This window comes from Psittacula echo, assembly GCF_963264785.1.
Source record: "Psittacula echo genome assembly, chromosome: 10".
Classification (NCBI taxonomy): Eukaryota; Metazoa; Chordata; class Aves; order Psittaciformes; family Psittacidae; genus Psittacula; species Psittacula echo.
In genome coordinates, this window is record NC_137741.1 from 22,235,180 (window position 1) to 22,261,261 (window position 26,082).

Genomic DNA, 26,082 nt, shown 5'->3' on the forward strand with positions numbered 1-26,082 from the left:
TGCGGCGCCAGCCAGCATTGAGCTCTGACCTGTCTTTCCCACCTTCCAGCTGCGTTTTCCTGCAGAAATCTGTTTTCCCAGAGCACTTTTCCGCAGGACCCTGCCTGGCTCCGGGCTAGGAAGGTGCGAAGGGGCTGGGAGGTAAAGGCTGCAGCTCACCAAGGACAAGGTCATCCAGGTCAAAAGTCCAGGTTGTCTTCAGAGGCTTTGATCTGCAGAAGGAAGGGAGAGGATGGAGTGTCAGTGTGAAAGGTCCATTTGCTTCAGGGAAAGCTTTTGTTGGGTCCCAGGTGAAACCAGGCATTTGCATTTAAATGAATATGTATTTTGAGACATTAAACCCACAGGCACAGTAAAGGCCTTGCTGAGATGACAAATATATCACTTCGAGTGCTTGTTCCTGATATTACACCCGCCAGCCTTCAGAAATAAAACCTTGTCAGCTAAAGCAGATTTTCTTCCTTCCCTTCCCTGAAACCCACAGCCTCTGTAAGTGCTTGGTGTGGACCTGAGCTACTGCAACTTGGAATGCTGAAAGCATTGGTGGGTTTGCAGGGTCAGTGTGTGATGTGCAAGAGAATGACCTCGGACCTGTTCTGCCATTCCAGGTCAGCCTAAAAACCTTAATAAAGAGAAAAAAATCTGCTTAGAGATGGGGGAAGAGAGAGTCAGCTCCAGGTGACCTGGGAAGTGAAGTGGGGCTTTGGTTGGGTGTTTTCCAAGTCCTTGGTGCAGATGAAGCCCTGTTAATGGCCAGGCTGAGTGCTGAGCTGGGGCTCCAGCCCCTAGACCCCGCGGTGGAGCAAGTGGCACTGGCACACGTGGGGTGTGAGCAGGATGGGCACACGTGCAGCACGCATGACATCGGTCTGATACCACGAGCTGCTGGTGGCAGCAGTCCTGTACAGCATCTTCAGTGCCAAGTCAGCGTTTTGATTCCCCATGGGTGCTGGCCTGGTGTCAGGCAGCACGTTGGGCACCTGGGTTGATGAGAGCTGACCGGTTGCTTGTCCCAACTGCTGCAGCATGTGCCTGGCTGCAGCTGCCCAGTCAGCATGGAGAGGGGCTGCTGGCCGTGCTCTGTGAGGGGGGGCAGTGGGTGGTGGTCCTGGGCAAGGCAAGGAATGGGTGCCATTAAATGATGCAGTTCTGGGGCTCCGCTGCTGTTACCGGTTCTCAGCTGAGCGTGTTTTCATCTCAGACTTGTGATGAATCAACCAGGCTCTTTGCTGTGCTCTGAAGTTGACACCCAGCTGCTCAACAAGCTTGTAGAGCATTTAGTCAGGGAGCAGAGCTGTGATCAGATGTGCCTGCTGTCTCCATGCACACTGCCCGGCCTGGGGCTGACAGATGGGGCTCCTTGCATGGCAGAGACCATGCTGCCCTGCCTGCACCCCTGCCTGTGCTGCTGCCTGCACCCAAGCTCCTGCCCACCTCTCTTGTCCATGGCTTCAAGGGAACAGGTGCTGGTGCAGGTACCCCTTCCCTTGGAAAGGTATCGCTTTGTGCAGTCATTGGTGCCTGCCCTTGCTGTCAGCCATGCAGCTGCATCCTCGTGGGAATGTGGTCCTCAGTCCATTGGAGGTGATGCTCGGGGCAGATTCCGCTTCCAATGGTCTCTCCACTTTGTCTTTTTATATCCCAGTGCTTCCTGGCAGTACCCGTGTGAGCTTTTCCAGCTGCCTCTGGCCAAGTCATCCTCGGTGCTGGTAAGAAGGATGCTGGCAGCAGGGCACAGGCCGAGAGCATTGCCCATTGGGATCTCCCAGTCTGAGCTCACTGAGCACAGCAGCCCAGGATTGAGAAGGGGAGAAGGGAACAGCCAGCCACATGACTGTGACTGCAGCTTCTGGTGCTGCTTCTCCAGTGCCCTCAGCATCCCTGCACAGCATGCTGGAGCAGACAGATGGAGCACAGCTGCTCGGGGTCCCCTGTCTGGAAAAGGGGGTCACAGCAGCATTTTCTCACAATTTATGCTTTTCCAGCCGCATAAGAAGCTGTTCTCACCAAGGATGAACTAGAGGAGATTGCAGGAGCCCTCTGCAGCTCCAGTGTGTTATCTAAGATTTATTCCACGGTGTTATTGGTAATAGCATGGTCATTGTGGAGATTTACAGTCTGCGGTGCTTGTGTCTGTATCCCACTTCCTGCTGAAGGGGGTATCAGGTTTATTGGGAGGTTTCCCTGTCTGCCCTGTTAGTGTGGGTTGTTCGCACCTTCAAAGCGCTCTGTCCCTCCTCTCTTTCCCTGGCAAATCTCCCATGGGGAGGATTAACGGGCAAGTGGCATCCCTGGTTGTGCAAAACAAGTCGCCCTTGTTAATATTCATCCAGCAACACAATGTCTCTGAGGACAAAGATCTTCCCGTGGCTGGGTAAATCAGAGTTCATTATCATGTTAATCGGACTGATTACAGCCTCCCTAAAGGACTCACATATGGTCATTTCTGTCGCACAAATAAGATCTGTTTTGCCTTAATCGTAAGGCTTGTGCTCATCCTTCCTTGCCCGAGGGTCTCTGTTGTTGAGGTGCAGTTCCGGGAGATTTACATATTAATTGTGTTTGAACCCGCTGTGAGTTTTGATCCCGGATGGGGCGGGAGCTTCCACCCTGTGTCTGGATGCAGGCTTTCCCTTTAGTTTTTTGCTTTACTTTGGTCCCGGTTTGAAGTCCCTGGAACTGGTGGCTGGTTCGGGAGCTGGGCTGGGGCTTTGCTAGGAGTTAGAGCAACGCTTGCCCCGTGTTCCTGCAGCGCCTTCCTTGGCTTTCCGGAGAGGTGAATTTTTCATGAGCAATTTATACTTCTCTCCCTTTCCTCCCATGAGTTTTCTGCTGCATTCAGTTGCTGGGAGAGAAGCGAGCTTCCAGCAGGAACGCTGCCAAGAAAACCGGAGGTGCTGGGTTCTGCTTTCAGGTTTTCATTCCCTTGCTTGTTTTGGTTTATTTTTCATTAGCTGTGTGTGCAATAGCATTGACCACAAAGCGCAGGGCTCCTTCCACAGGCACTGGAGTCAGATCGTGGAACCAGAGAATCATGGAATGCTTTGGGCTGGAAGGGACCTTAAAGCTCATCCAGTTCCAAATCCCTGCCACAGGCAGGACAGGCCAAGGGGAATGGCTTTAACCTGCCAGAGGGGAGATTGAGATGAGCTCTTAGGCAGAAGCTCTTCCCTGGGAGGGTGCTGAGGCGCTGGCACAGGGTGCCCAGAGAAGCTGTGGCTGCCCCATCCCTGGCAGTGCTCAAGGCCAGGTTGGACACAGGGGCTTGGAGCAAGCTGCTCCAGTGGAAGGGGTCCCTGCCCGTGGCAGGGGTTGGAGCTGGAGGAGCTTTAAGGTTCCTTCCAAACCACGCTGGGATCCTGTGATTGTTAAAGGATTTAAAAATGTGCTAAACCTGCTGTCGCACAGTGGACCCTTTCCTAAACGGGACATAAGCAGAAACAGCAGCTGAACTCAGGGATGGAGAGCTGTGGAGGCCCTTTTGCATCCACCAGCATGTCAAGGGCTTTAATAACCTGCTTGTGGATTCAAACAGGGTGTTGATAATCTGGAGGTTAAGGCACCCAGAGTCACTTCCTTAGGAACTTTTCTTCTCAGAATCTTTATAAACTTCTGGAGCAAACTCCTCGGATAAGTCTTGAAGACGGAAATCACTGTGTCAGCGGGGAGGAAGGATTACAGCTAAAAGGGAATTAATACTGAAATGCATATGCTATAAATACTGCAGGATTACATTCAGTGTTACGTAAACCCCCTTTTCCTTACTCTGAGTCTCCTATGGGAAAGGTGACTGTGGGCTCCAGTGGCCACAGCATGTGGTGGAGCAGGAGGAGTTGGGGTTGTCGAGGAATTGTTCTGTTTCCCACTTTTCTTCCTGCTTGCAGCTGCCCTTTGCCCATCAGACAACTCTGCTGCTGTTATCACCTTTGCTTTCTGTGTGTTTCATGGAGACCCCTTCCTTTGGCACATGTGAGAGCCAAGGGTAGGGGGGCCTGGTTGGGTCTGGGCAGCAGCACATCCGCAGCACCTTGCTGTTGGGAACTGGAGCTCCTTGGGATCTGAGTGTCCCTGTCCCAAGTCCTCCCTGGCTCTCCATGGCCTTTTATCCTCCCTTTCCCTGGTGCTGCCTTTGGACACCAGCCCCAGGCTTGGGTTTGGCTGGAAACATTCTCGTGCTCGTCCCTCTCCTCCTGCTGCACTGGGCTGCTCGTGCTCAAGGCTCATCCTCTGCAGGGACTTCTCAGAACCCAGGGGACCATCCCTGGGACCAGTCCCTTGGCACGCTCCTGAGCTCCAATGGCTCCAAGAGCATCTTCCAGGGGCTCCTTGGTGCTGTGATTTATGGCAACAGGGGTTTAAGCCTCCAGCACCCTCGAGCACAGCAGCTTTGTGCTGAGCTCCTGCTGCTGGCCAGATTCTCCGTGTGTTTGAGTTGGAGGTGTCCTGGGCAGGGAGGGGGGGACCTGCTCCCCTTCTTGCCATGGCAGGGTCTGATGCCCTGCTTACATGGAGCAAGTGCATCAGCTGATGCAATAGCAGCAAAAGAGCCAATAATAATACACCAAAAGAGTGAATAATAATGCTAATAATGCTTCTGTCCGTGGCAGAGGACAGGGAGAGGGGCTGGGGGGACAGGGCAGGAGCTGCAGGTAACACATCCTGTAGAGCCCTGCAGGCTGTGCTCTGGTCCAGGCGCGCTCACGGATTCCAGGGCTGCTGTTCCTGTCTGGAACTGAATATTCTCAGGCACATCGTGCCCGTTTCTTCATCGCACCACAGCTCGGCTGCGGCACTGGCTGAGGGCTGAGCTGTCAGCTGGGGCTCGCCCTGCCTGCAAAGTGCACAGGAACTTTGTGTGAGGGATAATAAATCCCAGCTCATCCAGTGCCATGCTGAATGCTGGAAATGAAGCACTTAAACCACAGCATTGCAGTCAAATTGCTGGTGGAAATCTCTTCACATTGGCAATGGAGCCGGTGGGTCTTTGATCTCCCCCAGCTCAGACGTTGCTGCTAAAGAGACTTAAGCTTAAACTTCGCTTTCTAAAATAGACCTTTTTTGACAGTTTATTTTAAGAAATAATCTCCTCCTAAGCTGGGGAAGCGGGAGGAATGGACAGCCCCATGATGAGATTTCCAAACCAAACAATGCAGGAAGGAGCTGCTTCCAAATGCTGCTGTTTCTTAGGTACGTGCTGTGGTTGCTCTGTGGAGCCACGGTGGTGTAACTCAGGGGCTGGTTGTGTTCAGGCTCATCCTGGGAACTGGCTTTGCTGGTCTGGTACTAGTCATGGAGGTGGCAGGTTTGGCAGCAGTGGTGCTCAGGCCTCTGAGTACTGTCCTGGGCACACGGAGGTTCCAAGCCATGGAATGGATGTGTTTGCTACTGGAAAATCCCAGCAGGATCTCCCTGCCATCAGCACAGCACTGTTTTTCTGTCCCCATGTATAAAGGGATCATAAAACTCCCTGGAAAAGCTAGTTGCTGAGGCCACTGATGAACCTGTCTCCTCCCTGAGCAGAGAGCAGTAAATCTCTCTATTAAGCTGCTGCTGACACATTAATGCTCCTCAGGTACCTCATAAAAATGCTGAGGGCTGGATGGCTCTGAAGTGGTTAGTAGAGGAGCAGTGTGGGTAGTGATGGATGCCTGGAGCCAGCACCGCTTCTGCTTCCCATAGCAGCATCCTCATCCACGGGGTTTATGTCCTCCCTGAACGAGAGCCCTGGGGTGGCAGGAGGGGAGCCTCATTCTCTGGCCAGCACCCACTGGTAGAGATGGGCCCGTGAGCAGCTTCATGTGTGTGGGGCTGGGTGGCTGTGGCGTGTCTCTGCCCTGCAGTGCTGAAGCCATTCAGGTTTTACTCGTGCTTTGGGCTGCAGGAACCATCACAGGAAAGTCAGGGCTGCAGCTTTCCTGCCTGTGCCATAGAGCAGCCTCCTGCAAGCAGGGGCACAGCTTCAGCTCATTCAACACCAAAGGCAAAGGTAGGGACTGCAAGGAACCAGGGCAACTCAAGTGTGGGCCATCAGGAGGGACCAGCAGCCTGCGTTACCCCTGCAGCTCTGCGCTGGAAGCAGCACCCGCAGCACAGCATCAGCTCGTGGCTCCTGGCACTGCCTCTACTGGGAATGTGCCTCATTGCCCAGCTCCATCGCACAAGTGATGTTAATAACAGCAATGCACCACCCTGCACACCCGCACATGTCTGGACGCGGTGGGGTGCCTTATCTGCAGCTCCTCAAGAAGTTGAAGACCAGAAAAAAGCCATTTGCAGGTGTTAATATTGGGCAGTAAATAACTTCATGTGGTGTGTGTTGGCTCGGCACGTGGCATTCCCTGTGTGCACAAGGCGGGATGGTGAATGGGGCAGCTGGTGGCAGTCCCTCCGTTTGACTGCTGTGCCCTGAAAGGCTGACCTAGAAACTTGCAAATCTTCGGACAGACAGAAGACTTATTTTATAAGAACATACAAAGATCAAAACATGGCATATTTAAGCTGTTATTATGCAATAGAGAGCTCTTTTAAGTTGTGATTTGTAAAGACAGCTCAGATAATTTCCTGAAAGACATACTCATAATGATTAATTTAGAGTGTGTTTAATTCAAGTTAGAGAGATCAAAGAGAAAGCCTTTCCCCTGTAATGCTGTTTGTGGTTTTTCACTTTCACCACATTCTGTTGGACTTTTTTTGGGGAGAGGGGGGTGTCTGATCTGTCCTTTGCTGTGATTTCTCTGGGTTAGAACTGCAGAGAGAAGCAGTCTGAAGATGTTCGTGTTCGTCTGGGGCACGGGTAGGGAAAGGGAGAAGAGCCAGGAGCAAATCCCTCAGGCGAGGAGGGCACGATGTGGGCTCTTCCCGTGTGGCTGGAAGGGTTCCTGCTTCTGCAGCTTCCTCTGGTGTTTTCCATGGCTGTTCCCTGTAACAAACCTTCCCGAGTGTGAAAGCCCGGGGAGCCGGAGCAGGCTGGAGCCCGGCGCTGCAGGCAGTGGGCAGCGTGCCTGTGCCTGCAACTGTCTGCGGCGCTCAGGGTCCCGGCTGCTGCAGCCAGATGTGCTGTCACCACTGCAGCAGGGCACGTGCTGCAGCAGCTGCGCCGGCCCCCGCAGCCCTTCAGAGCTGATTGGGATGATTTAGGAGTGTGTCTTTTTGCAACTCCAAACCCATTTTGCAGTCGGTCGCTTTAACCTCTGCACTGTGTCAAGCGTTCAGCCTCTGAGGCGATATTTACAAGGGGAAGGAAGCATCACTATTTATTACTACTTCTCTGTAATGCAGGAAGACGTCCAGTCTTCCTCTATTGCACAGCAGAGCTGATCTGGAAGGTTATTTTGTGCCTGACAGACAAGCAAGTCTGGGGTGTTTGCTCTCCTGCTCACCAGATGCTGCTGCAGTTTCTCTTTCCTTAAGCTCTGTGTTGCTGCTTCAGTTCTCATTGGAAAATGAACGTTATTTAGTGAAAGAATGATAATTTGCTGTAACTCAGGAAGAGGGATTTGGATTCTGGCAGGTTTCATTACTCCTTCCCATTCCCTGCCCTTGTACCTGAGCTGGGCACACAGCCCACACCAGGCAGCGGCTCTTTGACAGCGATGGATGATCCATGCAGGCGCTCCATTAGCCTATTAATAAAGCACAATCTAGGCCACCGTTTTCCAAGTTCAGCACCTAAATCTGTATTCAGGCTCATAAATGAACGGCCTCATTTCCTGAGCAGCGGCCGGCAGTGCTGGCAATCTCTGCGTGCCTCGAGCCCGGCCGGCAGCATCCTGTGCTTCATGCTTTGTTCCTTGTCCCTGGGCATCTTGTTCCTCTGCAGGGTGGTCTCTGTGGGGCACCATCACCATTCCTGAGCATAGGGTAGCCTGGACGTGGCTGTACACATCCTACATGGCCACAATGCGCCACATCATTGTGGGGCTGGTGCACCCCTTCACCAGCAGGTCCATGGCCATCAGCCATGGCTGCGGGGCTGCAACAAATGCAGCTGACCAGCATTAAGTGAGGCCAGTGTGCAGCTGGAATGTGAGTTTCAGTATTTGAGTATGGGAATGGGAAAGGTTCATTTTCCCAGCGCTGAGTACATTGGGGCATCGTAGGGTGAGGGGTGGGCTTTGCTCTCTGGCCGGGTGAGGAGGAATGAGGAATGCAGGAGAGCAGAGCACGCAGAGGTGATGCCTAACACTTGGGCTCGGTGCTGCGGGGCCATGTTCTCGGTGTCTGGCAGCACTTGCTGCCTGCAGGGAGCTCTGTTTGTTTATGGTCTCAGCATCCCCCCAGCCTGGGGTGGGTTTGGCAGGACGCTGCCTGCACAGCTCCAGCACATCTCCCAGCCGCGCTGTGCTGCCTCGGTGCAAGCTCTTATGGCACCGCTCCCAGCACAATCCTGCTGCTTCACCCCCTCTATGCCCAGCACAGCTGCCTCCAGTCTCCACTTCTACAACCAGGAAAGCTGCTTAAAACCATGGTAATAAATCAGGGTGAGTTGAGCTGAGGGAGGCCAGGGCTCACTGCGGTGCCCAGCCCATGGCCATCCCCAGCCATGGGCTCTGCCAGCAGGATTTTGGCTGCTCTGCTGCATTTCAACAGCAGGTCCAAAAGCCCAGTAATGGTCTATCTGGGCTGAGCCAGGCAAGGTTCAGTGACCCTTTCACTGCCAGGCTGCCAGGTCATAGAATCACAGGATGGTTTGCATCGAAGGCACCTCAAAGCTCCTCCAGCTCCAGCCCCTGCCACGGGCAGGGACCCCTTCCACTGGAGCAGCTTGCTCCAAGCCCCTGTGTCCAACCTGGCCTTGAACACTGCCAGGGATGGGGCAGCCACAGCTTCTCTGGGCACCCTGTGCCAGCGCCTCAGCACCCTCACAGGGAAGAGCTTCTGCCTAAGAGCTCAGCTCAGTCTCCCCTCTGGCAGGTTCAAGCCATTCCCCTTGTTCTGTCCTGCCTGCTCTTATTATTGCTGAAAAGCTTAAAGCAGGTGAGGTACCCCCGAGGAAACCCCCTCGCCTAGGCCAGGCAGGGAGAAGCGTTAGAACTGCCTGGTAGAGACGGGAGCCCTGCTCTGCCTTTCACTCGATGGGGGACTTGCTTTACAGTGCTGCATCTCCGCGGATCAAAGGCTGCTCCTGACAGGCGACAGTGCCTCCTTCAGATAACACAGGTTCCTGTTTCCTGACAAATACATTTAACGTGTGCATTATCTGATCAAACAGGCGCTCCACAGGCACCAGCCGGAACCCCCCGGGCCTGGCATTAACCCTTTCCCAGGGCTTGGTGCGGTGTGTCCAATGTCCCTGCATGTTAAACCAACAGGGCTTTACTTTGTCACAAAGTTCAGGCTGTGGTTACGGAGCTGCTGAAACAAGCCTTCACTCACTGGCTCCTCTGCTCCACCACCCTCCTCCTGCCCCTTTGTAAATGAGTTTCTGTCTTGCAGAGAGATGCCAAGGGTCAGTACCTGTTCGACCTTCTCTGCCACCACCTGAACCTGCTGGAGAAGGACTACTTTGGCATCCGGTTTGTGGACCCCGACAAGCAAAGGGTGAGAGCTCAGGCTGGGCCATGGGGGTTCCTGCAGCTCGGTGGTATCAGGCTTATCCTTGCTGCTGGGGAGGGAAACCGGAGCGGGAGGCAAATGGCTGCAATAAAACCGAATTCAGGCTCCACTGATGCTTCCTCGCCATCAGGATGTGTGAGCCGGGAGAGCTCATGCAGCTCTGGGGTCCCCATGCGAGGCGTGGAAGCAACTTGTGTTTGCAAAGTGAGAGGATCTGATGCTACTGCAAAGGCGAAAGGGGAGATCTCCTGACACTGGCTTTGCAGGACTATTTCTAGCACAGAGTCACGCTTTAACACCCAGGTTAGGATAAGCAACAGCTTTGTGCCGAGCAGCAAAACACATGTGCCTGTTGCCTTGGGTAATGGAGAGGGAAACAAGACATGGGACTGCTCGGAGCTGAGAGCCCACGGCAGAACCCTGTGGGAAGCTCACACAGGTCGTGGTGCTGTCGCCTCAAAGGTCGATGTCATTAACTGAGAGTGTTTGTAACTGAATCTCTTTAATTACCTTCCTTTGCCTTTCAGCACTGGCTGGAATTTACCAAGTCGGTTGTGAAGCAGATGCGGGGTGAGTATTGCTGTGCACAGACGCCCTGGACACACAGGGATCACTACAGCCGGGAATGGCCCCATGCCCATCCATCCCTTCTCACCCAGGGCAGCTGGATGTGTTTGGGGGTACTGGGGAGGGCAGGGGAGACCCCAGCATTATCCAAGCATCCCCTGGAGCGGGGTTATTGGGGAGGATGGAGAGGATGAGCCCTGCCTCCGGTGACCGCAGTGCCGCTGTTCTCGCTGCAGCCCAGCCTCCCTTCACCATGTGCTTCCGTGTCAAGTTCTACCCCACGGATCCTGCGGCTCTGAAGGAGGAGATCACCAGGTAAGGATGGATGTAGGATGGGGGTCCTGGGGGTCCTGCTGTGGTGGGACCGGGAGCCCTGCACTGGCCAGCACTGGGGCAGCAAAGGCTTGGCCAAGGCAGGACCATACTCTCAAGCTTCATTTCGCAGTCCAGAGAGAGCAGCAGCCATTTCAATTTCCAAACAAACCTGAATTTTCCTGGGTTGTCCCAGGTGTGGTGGGAATGTGGCATTCCCCACGTGTGCTCCGCTCAGGGAAGGTGGGTTCAAGCAGGAGCAGCAGTTTTGTGATAGTCTACTTTCTGCTTCTGCTAATGCTCTTGCTCCTTGTGAATCACATGGGAAAGACAAGGTGATGGGCACAAGTTATTCCTGAGGAGATTCTGACTGGACACAAGAGGAAAACTTTTCCAATGAGGACAACCAGCCACTGGAATAATCTCCCCAGGGAAGAGGTGACTCCCCAGCACCGGACGCTGTTAAGGCTGAGCTGGACAGGGTACAGCTGGGACACCCAGTCTGGGTCATGCTGTGCCTGGAAAGGTTGGACCAGGTGGTCCTTGAGATCCGTTCACCTGGGATTCTGTGAATCATCTGTTAGTGCCACTGCCTGAGCACATCAGGGTGTCACTGTGTGTGTGTGCGGTCTGTCGGAGGGGGTTCGAGTGTCTCCAGTTCCCTTGACATCCCCTGGAAGTAGTTAGCCCCATCCCTTTCCGTAAGGGGCATGGATGCTCTGGGAGGAACGGTGATAAACTGCGATGCAGAAACTTGGCAGCACTTGTCTCAAGCTTCTATCTTTAGGGGCTCTTCATGCTGCTGTTCCTGCCAGAAGGAAGGATGCGAAGAGCACTCGCAGAGGAATCACAGCAGTGCTTGTGTTTCACACAAGGACCCAAACCCCAAAGAGCCCCTTAAGATGATATTTGGAAGCCTGAGAAAGTTTCTGTTTGGGTCTGACCTCAGAGGGGAGACACGCAGAGCAGGAGGAAAGCATTTGTAAAGAGCCCTGTGCCCATTTGCTGGCCTCTTAAAAGGCGGCCTCACGTCCCGAGTGCCAGGCTCTGCTGCTGCCAGACTTGAGCTGCAACCAGCTTTCTTGGGGAGGATGGATCCCTTTGTTCACACAGGCACACTCTGGGGACCCGCAGAGGTGCCAGGAATACTTTCACACAGAAACATCTCCTGGGTCTGCTCTAGAGCCATTTCCTTACTTTGCAGATTTTACATTTGCTCCCAGCAAATACAGCCCTGAGCAGCCTTAATTTAAATGTGAAATGGCCAAAGCCGTGCCTGCGAGTAACCCCAGCTGCTACGTGGGCATTAAGCCGTGCACACACTGTGTTAATTGTGTTTCCTTAATGAGAGCTTAGCAAGCATCTGCACTTGTCAAGCATGCCCGGAGAATTGAAATGCAGGTCAGGGCTTTACATGGCTGCAGGGTGGGAGCTGGACCCCAAGAGCATTGAGGTGGTGCTGGGGACTGCTCTGGTTGGCTGGTGAAGGCTTCAGGGTGAGTCCTCCCCTCCTATGTGCCTGGAAATCCTTCATCCTTCCCCTGGGGATGGAGCCAGCCAAGGAGCTCAGAAATCACAGAGTCATGGAACGGTTTGGGTTGGAAAGGACCTGAAAGCTCAGCCGGGTCCAGCCCCATCTTCCTCACAGGGAAGAAATAACTCCCGTCTTTAATGTCCTCATCCAAGGCAGCCTCATCCCACAGCCCAGTGCTGCCCTGGGAATCTCCCCTTTCCAAGGCTTTGGAAAACCTGTTTGGCACCTGTGGAATGGCTTTGCTTGTAAAACCAGCTCAGATGCCCACACCTTCCCTGTCTGAGGGAACAGGGGGCTGCAGGGGGCATCAATGACAGCATTAAGCCCCTTTGATTTGTGTGATTTCTGTGAGGTCTGTGCTGGGATCCAGATCTGACAGCGGCCCCAGGGTGAGCCCCTGTGTGGGTGGGCTGCCCCTGCTTGCTGCAGGTCGAGATGTGCCTGGCTTAAACCTGGGCTTAAAATTTACTTCCACTGCACCGAGTCCACTTTAATATCTGGATTTCTCTTTAATATATTTTATTTGTGAAAATCAGGGGTTTATCTCGTCCTAAATAGGGATTTGGGAAAGGAAGCATGACTGAGGCACTGCAGAGAGCTGGTTATCTGAACACAGTTCTGAGCTCCTTCACTCTCTGACTTAGCTTTTGCCATCCAAAGGTTCTTCCCAGCGCGCTGCCCCATGACTCAGCCCAGACTGCTGCTGAGGTTTACATTTATTCAAATGTGTAATTTTCCAACTGGGTTTATCTTTCACTGGGCTTTGGTGCATGGAGATAAGAGGCACCTCGCTGGGGATGATGGAGTGTTGATCATCGGCGAGCACGGGGAGGGAAGTGGGTGCGTGCGCACAGGCCTGGAAGGACACGAAGTTTGGGAAGGAGAAAATCACCTTATGGGGAGCTGAGCAGCAGCAAGGGCAAGGACTGGGAAGTGCAGCAGTGGTGGGTGGGCTCAGGACCGCCAGGCCCCTCCAGAGCATCATCTGCGGGCACCCCAGTCCCTGGTGACAGCTCTTTGTGCCAGCAGCTCTGCCATGGCTGTGCTGGTGCAGATCTCCATCAGCCCTTGGGCCGGGTGCCAGCCCTGGAGCAGGTACCATGTCCCTACGGGCAGGAGCAGGGTTGGGATGTGCAGACTGAGCCCCAGCACCAGCCCTGACCCAGGAACTGCCTGGTAATTTGCACTGGTTCACCCCTAGCAAGTGTAATGTCTTATAAATGGGCTGCTCGGAGAGAATGTTCGTGCAGTGGCAGCTGTTCCACTGTTAGTGTCTTGTGGCAGATACTCCACATTAAATTGCCTAGTTAGGTATTTTAAACTTTGCTTAATAAATGGACTATCTCTTCTGTCCTCAGGTACTTAGTCTTCCTGCAGATCAAAAGGGATCTCTACCACGGCCGTCTCCTCTGCAAGACCTCAGATGCTGCTTTGTTGGCCGCCTATATCCTTCAAGGTAATGCTTTATGACAAGATAAATTTGCTTTTCATGCTGAGCACTGATTACATTATTTCACTTACAACAGATCATTGCACCTAGAATACAAATGTCATCCTGCCAGTGCAGGGCTCATGCTTCAAGGCCATGTTTGTGCTGCTCAGGGCTGGCTGGGAGGGGGCTGAGCAAGGTGCTGGGGTCTCACTGCAGCCGGTGCCTGGCACTGCTGATGTTCCCAGAGCGGTTCTGGCAGCATAAAGGTGGCTGGTGCAACACTCAGTGCACAGCGGGAGCTTCTCAGGCTGTTTGGGAGAGCTGGGAGCTGCTGGTGTGGTACCGAAGCACCTTGATGTGCCATCAGCACCACGATGTGGTCTTCCCCACCCAAGGGTGATTGGCTTGATGCTGGTGCCCCTCTCTGGGCAGTCCCCTGGTACCTGTAGTCATGTCCCCAGGATGAGCTGGAGAGATGCACCCTGGCAATCAAACCCCACAGATCTCAGCTCCAGAGTGTTTGGAGGTATCCCACAGGGCTGGTGTTCTTACGCACTTTAGAGCTTTAAGCTGAAGACATTAAAATTAATGTAATGTCTCCACTTCACGTAGGACCTGAGATGGGAGGGATTTAAACGAGAGCAAGGTCCTTTCATCCCCAGGGGCAGCTGGCTGCTGGATTGCTGTAAGTCCCGGCAGGAGACACCAGCTCCACAGCGAAACACCAGCAGCGACTGCTGCCAGCTCCCACAGGGTGATGCGACAGCCCCTGCTGAGGAGGGTGTGGGGCTGAGCTGCCTGTCTCAGGCATTTCATAGCCTCAGGGAATGGTTTGAGTTGTTCCTCCACAGGGAAGAGCTTCTGCCTAAGAGCTCAGCTCAGTCTCCCCTCGGGCAGGTTAAAGCCATTCCCCTTGGCCTGTCCCTACAGGCCCTTGTTCCAAGCCCCTCTCCAGGTTTCCTGCAGCCCCTTTAGGCGCTGGAGCTGCTCTCAGGTCTCCCCTTCAGGAGCCTTCTCTTCTCCAGGCTGCCCCAGCCCAGCTCTCTCAGCCTGGCTCCAGAGCAGAGCTGCTCCAGCCCTCGCAGCATCTCCATGGCCTTTGGAGTTGCTTTGGAGTTGCTCCAGCAGCTCCACGTCCCTCTTGTGCTGCTGCCCCAGAGCTGGATCAGGACTGCAGGAGGGGTCTTCCCAGAGCGCAGCGGGGGGGGGAATCAAACGACCCCTCCTGATAGGAAGCGTGACCAGGTCGGATGGGGATGCTCGCTGTGGTCTGGGCTGCGCTGCTGTTCCTGACCAGTTCTGTCTCCTACCAGCTGAGATCGGGGACTATGACCCGGGGAAGCACCCAGAAGGCTACAGCTCCAAGTTCCAGTTCTTCCCCAAACACTCAGAGAAGCTGGAGAGGAAAATTGCAGAGATCCACAAGTCGGAGCTGAGGTATGGCCGGGTGCTTGGCTGTGCTGTATCCCAGTGGTGCCATGGTGCTGAGGGCCTGCAGTGCTCCTGGCAGCGTGGGTAAAGGCAAACATGGAGAGCAGAGAGGCTTTGGGGAAGCAGGTCGAGGTGGGATTAACTCCCAGGAGCCTGGGCAATCCATGCCCTCACTGCTGCTGCTGCCCAGCAAACTCCACTTTCCTCCCCTGGAGAAATGCCTGTACAGGACATTCAGTGCTCCCTTTGCAGGTGCTCTGAGTCTGGGTCCATCCCAGTGCGGGGCTCAGTGTGTGTCCTGCAGGATGTTCAGGTGCTGGGCTCCTGCTGCTGATCGTGCTGAGCAATGTCGTGGGGACATGCCATGATTGATGCCTCTTATTAACAGCAAGCCTGTAGCCGAGGGCTGTCACATTCACGTCTCCCATGGAATGTTCTTCTTTCCCCTGTTTTCCCCCCCTGCAGTGGGCAGACACCAGCTACTTCAGAGCTGAATTTCCTCAGGAAAGCCCAGACTCTGGAGACCTACGGGGTTGACCCCCACCCTTGCAAGGTAAAACACTTTTCCTAACGCCATTGCTGGGGCTGGGTTTCTCCCTCTGGTAACAATCTGCTCCCAGTGCCTGGTCTTAAACAGTCCCCAGCCTTAAAACCCAGCCCCAACCGGGGCACAAAGTCTGTGCACAAAGAGGTGCAGGGATATGAGTGCTCCAGAATCCTTCCAGAGGGTACTTCAGGAAGCTGTAAGGAAGCGTTTTCACATGCAGACAGCTACGAAAGACAGCGGCTGATCGTCTTCTGTTAAAGCGTGTCATTTGGAGGCAGCAGCGAGGTCAGGGATGTGTCTGGGAAACCAGCAAGCATTAATCTGTCACAGACAGTCTGTCACCCTGCTCCTCCCCGGCCAGTAATCCAGTTTGCTGTCTGAAATGCTTTTTATTGACTGCAGATGTCACTGCATGTGGCTCTCTCTGGTCCCTTATAATCCGATCGCATGCAGATGGATGCAGGGTGCAAAGCAGGCAGAGAATGTTACTCTGAGGGCTCTGCTCTGTGGTCTCCTGGGGCTTTGAACCGAATTGGGCCTCATAAATGCACGACTGTGGTAAATACACCTTGCCTGGGGAGGCCTGTCCCGTTTGCCGGCAGCCTGTGGTTGCCAGAGAGGATTTTCCAGGCTGGAGGAGCTGGATCACGGCGCTGGTGCAGCTCTCCTGCAATACGGGCTGCATTGGGCTATGCTGCCTCAGGAGCGATGCTCAGCACCACTGAGGGCTTTGCTCCTGTTTTCCTGTGCCCCATTCAACACCTCAGCCCTTACCAAGCCTCTGTGTCCTCACATTGTCCCCCAGCAAAGGTGGTTTCTGCACAGACGCACAGGAACCCTCCTGCAGGACAGGGCTGCTGCATCTGGGACACGATGGGTTTGGGGGTCCCCATCTTGCCATGTGCAGGGTGCTGAGTGCCGGTTCCGGGTGCTCTGCTTTGGCCGTTCACCCTGGACAGATTAGGGTGGATTTTTGATCTAATCTAGATTTAAAACCTGTTTGTTCTCTGCTCAGACTCGTGAGATCTGGGAACAGCTCTGTCTCCCTGCACTGTGCCAGCAGGGTAACTGAGACCCAGAGTCCTGGGCTGCAGAGCAAATGGCAGAGGTGTCTCCCCTCTTGATTAATTCAGGAAAGGGCAGAACTGGGAGCAGGGTGAGGGGAGCCTTGTGCCCCCAAGTTGAGGAGATGCTGCCATGCTTTCCCCTGGGAAACACTGCAGGCACAAACAGACATCGCTCCTCTGCAGCAGCCCCTCTAAAACTCCTTTACTTGTTTTTCCTGCCCAATGCACCAGAAATCCTGAGCCTGGTGTGCGCCGTCCCCTCGGCTCAGCATCCTTCGAAACCCACCTGGGTGTCTGCTGGCCGAAGAGCAGCCAGGGTGGATCCCACCAGCAATGATCACTCACAGCGGGTTCAGAACGCTGTTAGAACCCCAAGGGTCTGTGTGTGCCATGTTCAGGGCAGTCAGTGAGCACCTCCCTGCAGACTGGACACTGTGATTAACTCTAACTGCTGCCTGCTCCATACAGGACACTCGTTACTGGGTTACAACAGTCCCGGTGCTGCCCAGCAGCACTGGCTCTGCAGGGCTCTGGGGCAGTCAGAACTAACGGGGTTTGCCTGTTTCCTGCTGTAATGACTGGGGAGGAGGCTGCTGGGGCAGCCGAGCCCTGTCCAGCCCTGCCTGGAAGCATCCTGATGAGATGTTGTCTTCCAGGATGTGTCTGGGAACGCGGCGTTTCTGGCTTTCACCCCCTTCGGGTTCGTTGTTCTGCAGGGAAATAAGAGAGTTCACTTCATCAAATGGTGAGTTCCCACCCGGCATCGCCCATGCTGCTCGATTCTGTTTGCTCAGCCATGAGGTGCCTGTGGTGCTGCAGGGCAGGGCCATGAGAGCCCCTCGGCTCCCTGGGGCGTTCAAGGGATGCTCACGTGAGCTCCCATGGATGGGGCACGTAGATGATCCCAGCACCGGGTGCCTTCCCCAGTCACAGAGCAATGTTCCCATATGGGACAGTGGTGAGTGTACTCAGTGCCCACATCAGAGCTGGGATGGGGTCTGAGGCACGGACAGGAGTGATGCTGCAGCAGCTGGAAACCCCATCCCATGCCCTGCACACGCTTGCAGCAGCACACACAGAGCTTGCACACCCACCACCCACAAGCAGGGGAGAAAACAAGTGGACCCCAGCCCTGTCCCGGTCAGGGTGCAGGGGCTCTCCCGTGTGAGCTGTGTGCTCTCTCCATTTGCTTTGTTGCCCCAGACACTATTTTCTACATCTGTCTACATTAAACTGCCCTGAGTCCTGCAGAGCTCCCCCCCGCCCCTCTGAAGCAGTTCTGTTGTTCCTCGGCCTTTGCTGCATCCCAGCTGTTGGCTGGTGTGTCCCTCGCAGTTGGCATTGCCACCCAGCCGGTCCCTGGTGACCCTGGGGTGCCCCATTGATGGGTGTCCCCCTTTCCAGCAGATGCTGGTCTCTGATCCAGAGCTCCTCCCAGGGATGAGAAGCAGGGTCCTGAAGCTGCCCCACTCCCAAACCTGCAGCCCCCGTGCCATGCCTGTGCCGCAGGTGGCCTGTGCTGGGCTCCACGCAGCCCTCACCCGCCTGTCCTTGTCCTTTCAGGAACGAGGTGACCAAGATGAAATTCGAAGGGAAGACTTTCTATCTGTACGTAAGCCAGAAAGAGGTGAGTGCCTGCCGTGGGAATGCCGAGCGCAGCCGGGTGTTACCTCAGCAGGCTCTCCATGGAGCGGGCAGGCTGCACCCTGCACCTGGTGGTGTGCGGACAGGGCTATGGGACAGGGGCTGCGGGCTGGTGGCAGCGCTGGGGTCACCTCTGCTTTGGGTGCCTTGCTCTGGGTGTCAGAGCCTGCAGACCCCGGGTTCCGTGCAGCCCAGGGGCTGCATCCAGGGTTGTTGTGGTTATTTGTTACCACCATTCCTGGTTAATGGAATCAGCCTGGGGACCTCGGCTGCAGTCAGCTCCACACGAGCCACCAGCATGGGGCTTGTAAAACTGTTTCTGGATATCCAAAAGGGAAGTGACCCAGAGGAGGCGGGAGGCGGGTACTGTGGCATCACTGTGGTGATGCTCCAACATCTCCTTGTGTCCTGAGCGGCTCTGTAGGAGGATCTGCCCATGTCCATGCTGCTCTCTGGCTCCATCCACACTGCAGCCTCCTGCCCCACGGGCACCGCTCACTTGTTCCCCCACAGACTCCCTGTCTTTCTCCTTTAGGAAAAGAAAATTGTTCTCACGTATTTTGCCCCAACACCAGAAGCCTGCAAACACCTCTGGAAGTGCGGGATAGAAAACCAGGCTTTCTACAAGTGAGTGCCAGGCCACACGGGTGTGTGTGATGGGTGTTCTGTGCTGCCCTGCACAGCACCTGCCCCAGCGCTGCAGCCGGGTCCCAGGGCATAGGCAAAGTCACCAAAAGCACAGGGAACATTTTCTGACCTAACCACAGAATCCCTTAAAGCTCCTCCAGCTCCAACCCCTGCCACGGGCAGGGACCCCTTCCACTGGAGCAGCTTGCTCCAAGCCCCTGTGTCCAACCTGGCCTTGAACACTGTCAGGGATGGGGGATGGATTTTCACACTGCTTTCCCAGGGGCTGTTTGTGCTGAATCCTGCCCAGAAATCCCCAGGGAAGTGGAGCCATCGCCCAGGGGTGCTGTAGGGCTGCCTTGTAATGGGGAAGGCCGAAACCTGTCAGAAATAATCTGCTCTGAGCTCTCTGGGGACACGTTAACTGTTCATGGGAGATACTCAGGGACCGGGGAGGTGATGCACAGCCTGGGCTGCTGGGGACCATGGCTCGAGGGACCATTCCCACCACTGCTGGCTTTGGGGGCTATCTGGGCTGCAGCTGCCGCTGGGGGAGGTTAGGAAGGTGTTGTCCTTCCCAGAGCTTTGAGCTCCCCAATGTGTGGCCACCAAAGCACCTTTCCTGCCCCCGCTGTGTTTAGCGGGGCTGCACTGCCTGCCCCAAGCCAGGGAGGTGCCAGGGGTTGGCTTGGCTTTACCAGGGTGGTTTGGCTTTACCACCCTGCTCATGTTGTGCCCAAGCCCAGCCTACTCTGTGCTTTGTAATGAATTTTACTTTAATCAGCAAGGCGCAGATAAAGCGTGTGATGTTTCCTCCCTGGGAATACTGCAATCAGCGGCCGCAATCAGCAGGTTCCATTTCTCATTATATTAACATGAAATGAAATTGCAATATTGCTTTACAAATCTCCTCGTGATTAATCGTGTCATTGAATTACCACTGCGTTATGCACCCGGTGGAGTGGGCCGGAGGCTTGGCCGAGGTGCTGCTGGGCCCCTCCTGGGAAAGGGACCAGCTCCCATGGGATGAGGAGGGATTGGACTGTCCATCCCAGAGGATTTACCCACTGCTGGTTGAAGTGCTCGTGTCCCACCATCCCGAGCCCCCCCACTGCTGGCAGGGCCTTGTTTCATTCCTGGTGCTGTTTCACATCTTCAGGGCTTTGTCCTTGTGATTTGGCCATCCTCTGTGGGATGCTCACACAGCTCTTGGTGTCGTTGCAGGCTGGAGAAGTCGAGCCAGGTCCGGACAGTGTCCAGCAGCAACTTGTTCTTCAAGGGAAGCCGGTTCCGATACAGGTAAATAATGACAGTAAGTAGCAGTTACTGGATGGTTTTGGAAGCTCCTGTGGTGGTGCTCTGAGAAGCAGTTCAGGGCTGCAGTGGTCTGAGAACGTGCCAAGGGTCCTCCTGTCAGCCCCAGCGAGGCCATCGCTGCCTCTTTCTCTGTTTTCCCACTGACACACTCCCCCCCAGCACCAGAACTGCACATTTTTGGAGGGACAGGAGTGGAGGAGAGGAGGGGATGGGGCCTTTGGGGTTTGGCTTTTGAGAACAAGAAGTGAAACCAATCACCCCAATCCCTAAATTTCAGGGGGTGTTGCTGGTCCCTGGCCCAGTGGCGAGAGCCTGGCCCTGGGACCTCGTATCTGCAGGACGAGAGACCCTAGCACATCCCCAGCTCGAGGTGCACGATAGCAGCATCCTCCTTGCTGGCTGCCTGGATGCCCGTGGTGGGTCCCCCCGGAGGGGAGGTGACCCTGCAGTGTCCAGCATCTCATGGCAGGAGCAGCCATGGTGCAGAGGTGTCACCCTGCTCCTCTCACCAGCAGATTGTTGTGCTTTCCCTGTGACTTCCCTGTGCCACAGGGGAGCTCGTGGTGCCGTGCTCATGTCCTCACACTGCTGCTCTTGCACCACCCACAGTGGCCGTGTTGCGAAGGAGGTGATGGAGTCCAGCGCCAAGATCAAGAGGGAGCCACCTGAGATTCACCGGTAAGAGGCCGGCAGCAGCACGAAAGCCGCTGGAGTGGAGTGGGATTGATCCCGTGTCCAGGCACAGACCAGGGCTCTGACACTGTCCCTGTTCCCATCCACAGGGCAGGGTTGGTGCCGAGCCGGAGCTGCCCCTCCATCACCCATGGCCCCCGGCTGAGCAGCGTGCCCCGCACCCGCAGGAGAGCTGTGCACATCTCCATCATGGAAGGTAGGACATGGGCAACCTCCTGGTGCTGGGGACGTGCATATGTGTGCATACACAGGCACAGGCACAGACACACTGCAGGCAAACCCCAGGTGATTTTTAGAGCTCCTGATGCTGGTGTGGGGGCGCCGGGGCAGGGAAGGTTCCTGGTGTGTCCCCAGGGTCTTATGGCAAGTCCAGGCAGCACCAGACATTGCTCTTGTGGCTCAGGGCCAGTTTGGCATCAGCAGCTGAACCCGAGCAAAGCTGGAGCCGGCTGTGGCACAGAAGTTTCCAGGGCAGAAGCAAAGCAGAGCGGGACTTCTCATCAACGTTAGTGTAGACTGAACTGGTGATACAGCAGAAGGCCCCATGTTGGGTGTGCGGTGGGTGCCCTGCTCCCTATGGGCTGCGGGGCCGGTTCCTGCCGTGGCACAGTCACACCGATCCCACTCCCCGGTCTGTGGACATGAACAGGGTGCACAAGCGCCGCCTGCCCAAAGAGCCGGGTCCCTCGGAGCAGGAAAGGGATTCATTTCCCCCGAGGGAGCCCAGGGCTGACGCCTGCGCTGGCTCCGGGGCAGCAGCGGGCCGGGGTCACCTCTGTGCCTGCTTAACTGGGAGCCCCCCGTCCCCGCCTCCCGCCGCTGCCGTTGCGAAGCCGCTGCAGCGTTAAGCAGCTTCCCGCAATGAAGCCCGGCGCTGGCAGCGCTCCCGGCACCACCCCTGCCCCGGCAGCTGCTGCTCCTCGCTCCCACTTCACCTCGGTCCCAAGGGAGCCCAGAATAGCCCTGACCCCCCCGGGCCGCGGTAGCAGCGTCACCGGCCCAGGCGCGGGCAGCAGCCGTCCCAAGGGCAGCCATGGTGAAATGCCTGATAAAGATCAAAACCAAAGTCAGCGTGGACCTGCGGTTCGCCAACCACTGCTGCCGGGAGGTGAGGGTGCGGGTGCTGGCCCTGGGGCCGCGCCTGCTGGCCCGGGCACTGGGGGCTTTGCCGCTCGTCCCGGCCCTGCCCGGCCCCCGCTGCAGAGCTCCCCGCGGCCATGGAGCTGTACGGATGCTAGGTAATGCTGCGGGTCTGCGCCCTGCTGCGGCAGCGCCGGCACCGGGGGTTCCCGCGGCTCCCCCATAAGGGACATGGGACGCAGGATATGTGCATGGGGTCTCCTGTGCTGGCTGAGCTCTGGGCTGTTATTATCCAAAGCAGCTCCCGTGTCAGGGCTGGACCCAGCTTGCTGAGCTTTGTCTGCCGGTGCCTGGAGCAAGCAGAGGGCAGGATAGTTTGGTTTGGGGGTACCAGCACTGCTTTCATTGCAGAGACGAGCAGGGGGCCCCCCGCCATGGGCTGCCCGCCCTGCCGGGCTGTTCACATGAGCTGTGTGACACCCGAGCGCACATAGCTGGCGGGGCGAGAACAGCTTTATTCCTCCGCCGTGCTTATCGCCTGAGCTGCCCCTTGTGCTCGGTGCCCGCAGCGGCACTCGTGTTAAGCTGAGCTGATCCAGAGGCATCTGGGGAGTATTTGCAAGGAACAGGCTGCAAAGCCCCAGGGAATGCTGGCAGAATGGGGCCCGGTCTTCACCCTTTGGCAGAACCAGGGCCCCCAGTGACACTGTGCCGCGGTGCACTGTGCCCTCCCTAACAGGAGAAATGTCCCCAAGGTTGTCTTTTAATGCATCAGCCCGAGACGGGCACGTGCTTGTCCCGGGGCTCCCACCGGCTGCCCCAGTGCAGACACTGTGGAGTGTTTCTACCCCCCCACCCCTGCACCCTCTTTGCTGCTGTAGGGGTAGTGGAAGGTGTTGGAACTGGATGGGCTTTAAGGTCCCTTCCAACACAAACCATTTGTGATTCTATGATCATCCCTGCCCATGGCTGCTCCCGGTTCGGTGCTGGTGTTGCTGACGGCACAGGGGCCTCACCCGGTGCGGGTGTCTGTCACCTCAGCGCAGCAGCAGCACACGGTGTCTGTGATCGATTGACGACAAGCCCGCGGCCCGGGCTGGCAGCCAGCGGCTGTCGGTGACGGTGACAGGTCACACGGGTGTTCCCGCGTCACCGGTGCAGGAGAGCTGATGGGGACCAAACCCAGCGATGCTCAGCCAAGCGCAGGTGAGGGTGGGTCCTGCACACCCCTGAGTGTCCCCTTTGTCCCCCAGGCCTGGAGTCCCTGCGGGACAGCGCCCACTCAACCCCGGTGCGCTCGGCCTCCCACGGCGACGCCTTCGTGGCCCCGGGGCGCGGCGGCCGTGCCGACAGCAGCGAGCGCGTGGCGGTCATCGCGGACGAGAACTACAGCCCCGCGGACAGCGTGCTGCCCACGCCGGTGGCCGAGCACAGCCTGGAGCTCATGCTGCTCTCGCGCCAGGCCAACGGCGCCCCGTGCTCCATCGAGGAGGAGAAGGAGTCAGAGGCCGGCACGCCAGCGGCCGAGGCGGAGGAGGCGGGCGAGCTGCGGGCACTGTGCCCCAGCACTGGCAGCCTGGGTGCGGCGCAGGCCGAGCAGGTGAATAAGTTTGTTTTAAGTGTCCTCCGTTTGCTCCTTGTGACAGTTGGACTCCTCTTTGTCTTGCTCCTCCTCCTCATCGTCCTTACCGAGTCCGACCTTGACACTGCCTTTTTCCGCGATATCCGCCAGACCCCCGAGTTCGAGCAGTTCCATTACCAATACTTTTGTCCCCTCAGGCGATGGTTTGCCTGCAAAGTCCGCGCCGTGGTAAGCCTGCTCATTGACACCTGAAGGCAGCAGCCACCACCTTAAGTAGCCGGGGGCCTGGGGAGAGACCTGCTGCCGTGCCCGGCACGCGCCGCGGCGCCTTCGGCACACGCTCATAACCCTCCCTTCCCGACCCAGAGCGCGGCGCGGCCGGAGGCAGCGTCCCGGGAGGAAGAGGAGGGTGGGCACAGCCCCCGGAGCCTCCTCCCCCCCGCGCTCGGCCCCCGCAGCCCGCGCAGCACCTCACCGTTCCGCCCCTCACACGGGAGCACCGAGCAGAGGGATGTGCTGTGGTCCTGCTGCTGCCCAGCACTGCAGGAGCATCGGTGATGCCGTGCCACAGAAGCTTTAGCAATGGTGCTACCGAGCAGTGGTTCAGACACTCGTGTACTCCTACGTTACTAAATCCACCACTGTGCACCCCACCGCCCCCGTGCCGCTTTGCCGCAGTCCGTCCCTGCTGCCCGGAGCCTCCTGCACAGCCGGATGCGATGGGAATGCTGTGGTGCCCTGCTCCCTGCAGCACAGCAGCCTCAGCAATCCCACCTCCTCCCCAGCCTCCCAGCATCAGTGCTCCCAGGGGCAGGGCGAGCACAACAGGCACCCTTGGCCGAGCCTGGTAGTGACCATGTTGGATTTATTAGGAAGACCTTTTCCCTCCGGAAGCTGTACCTGTTTTGTACAAAAAACACACAAAAAAAAGAACCAAAAAAAAAAAAGAAAAAAAAAAAAGAGACAGTTTCAAGGTCTATTTTAACAAGGAAATGCTATTTTGTTATCAAATCTGATCAAGTCTTTTTTTACTTGCCGGATCGGTTGGCCGAGCGGTTCACGTTGAGCAGAGGGTTTAGGAATTGAACACTATTGGAAGCCTAACAGCAATTAACCCAGCACTAATTCTGGATTAGAGAAAGGAGCTCTGATTTGGTGACTTTACTGAAGATGAAAGGACAGACGCACAGGAGGGGAGGTGACACTGAACAAGCCAATGGACAACCATTAGACCCATCTTTTCTTAAGCAAAAATCAAGAAACCCAACTCATTGTACTTGTGACGACCACCGGGACCTCCAGTGGCCTGGGAAGCAGCAGTCTATTCCCACAGGGAGCAATAAAAGCTAGTTGGGTTCAGATTTGGTTGAGAAGTTGGACACACTTAACAAAAAGAAGGTGAAAACAGGTGAGCACGTTTTATTTCATCTCAGGGAGAGATTTTCCGTACGCTGGGGCCATAACTGCAGTTATCAACAGCCTGATTTCCATGTTCTTGTCTCTGAGCATCCCACCATCCATCTATCACTGCTGGGGCCACTCCTGCCCGGTCCGGGCCTGGAGGAGCGTGACGATGATGTAGGTTGATCCAACACCACGGCCAGACTTGGGTCATTTGTTACTGCAATAAAAGAGGTCCTGGATCTGTCCGGGGGGGGGAAATAAAGACCTCGGCCGGGTCGTGTTTGGCTGCTGAGGGCACAGCACAAGGGCCGAGAAAGGGTTTGCCTCAGCCCTGCTGGGGGCAGGCAGGAGGATGGAGTTCTACATGATAATCCTGTTTTATGCAACATAACATAGCAAAATAACTCTTAGCGTAGTGCGCCTACCTCAGCCCGTAGTTAATGGTGTTTCTATGCAGTGCGTGGTAGTCCCGAACCTGCCGTTTTTCACCCCGGGTTTAAGATGCAGTGTTCCCTCCTCCTCCTCCTCCTCCTCCTCCCACTGATGTACTGCGTGATGTCGTGACAGCACAGCCCCATCCGCAGCGAGATGCCCTCCTCCCCGAGCCCAGCGCAGGCCCCGCGCCTGCCCCTGGAGCCCCCGGCCTCGCTCCCTGCGGCGCCGCAGACCTGGGGTACCTCTGCAGGTTCCACCCAGCCTTTTACTGCAGCACCACCACAAGTGGTGACTTCCCGTTGTCCGTTCTCCCTGTCCGGTCCATCCTCCGTCTGGTGTTTCCCGACCTGTTAGTTTTACCTGTCTTTCTAGTAAAATGTTGTTTCCATAGGTTCTTATCTCAGAAAATAAAGATCTCGTCCTAGCATACTGCATCTTGAAGCAGTAGACAGTAAAAATACCTGAAAATGTGAATTTCTTAGTTTTCATAAAAAAAAAAAAATCTAGAAATTAACCTTTCATGTGCCAAATACTGTAAGTTACATTTTTCCTTCAAAATGTACCTTTTTCTACATATTCAATATCTTAGTTAGCATAAAATCATTGGTGCCATGAAAAGTATTTTTAAATTTAAATAAATATTTAAATATCATGGAAGCCAGAGCTGGTCTCAGATTTCTTCCGTGCTGCCTCCCTGTGAGCAAAGCAAAGTGCCCCAATTGCTGCACTGGCCACAGAATGAGTGCAGAGGAGGCCATGGAGCTGCTGTGAGGGCTGGAGCAGCTCTGCTCTGGAGCCAGGCTGAGAGAGCTGGGCTGGGGCAGCCTGGAGAAGAGAAGGCTCCTGAAGGGGAGA

General features: G+C 55.8%; 1 protein-coding gene across 2 annotated transcripts in view; it reads left to right on the forward strand.

The window, feature by feature from the left end:
- FRMD5 (FERM domain containing 5) overlaps positions 1 to 23,640 on the forward strand; it is a gene marked incomplete at both ends in the record, with an annotated part of 64,683 nt that extends 41,043 nt beyond the window's left edge. Inside the window, 13 exons of one of the 2 annotated variants that reach the window (XM_080626044.1) lie at positions 9,436 to 9,540; positions 10,083 to 10,125; positions 10,359 to 10,437; positions 13,327 to 13,424; positions 14,714 to 14,837; positions 15,297 to 15,384; positions 17,102 to 17,190; positions 18,009 to 18,072; positions 18,625 to 18,716; positions 19,941 to 20,015; positions 20,643 to 20,711; positions 20,816 to 20,922; positions 23,060 to 23,640. In XM_080626044.1, coding sequence (XP_080482170.1) covers positions 9,436 to 9,540; positions 10,083 to 10,125; positions 10,359 to 10,437; positions 13,327 to 13,424; positions 14,714 to 14,837; positions 15,297 to 15,384; positions 17,102 to 17,190; positions 18,009 to 18,072; positions 18,625 to 18,716; positions 19,941 to 20,015; positions 20,643 to 20,711; positions 20,816 to 20,922; positions 23,060 to 23,640 — 1,614 coding nt within the window. The remainder of the gene's footprint in view (positions 1 to 9,435; positions 9,541 to 10,082; positions 10,126 to 10,358; positions 10,438 to 13,326; positions 13,425 to 14,713; positions 14,838 to 15,296; positions 15,385 to 17,101; positions 17,191 to 18,008; positions 18,073 to 18,624; positions 18,717 to 19,940; positions 20,016 to 20,642; positions 20,712 to 20,815; positions 20,923 to 23,059) is intronic. The other variant, XM_080626045.1, reaches the window with a different exon arrangement.
- Positions 23,641 to 26,082: the final 2,442 nt, after the last annotated feature.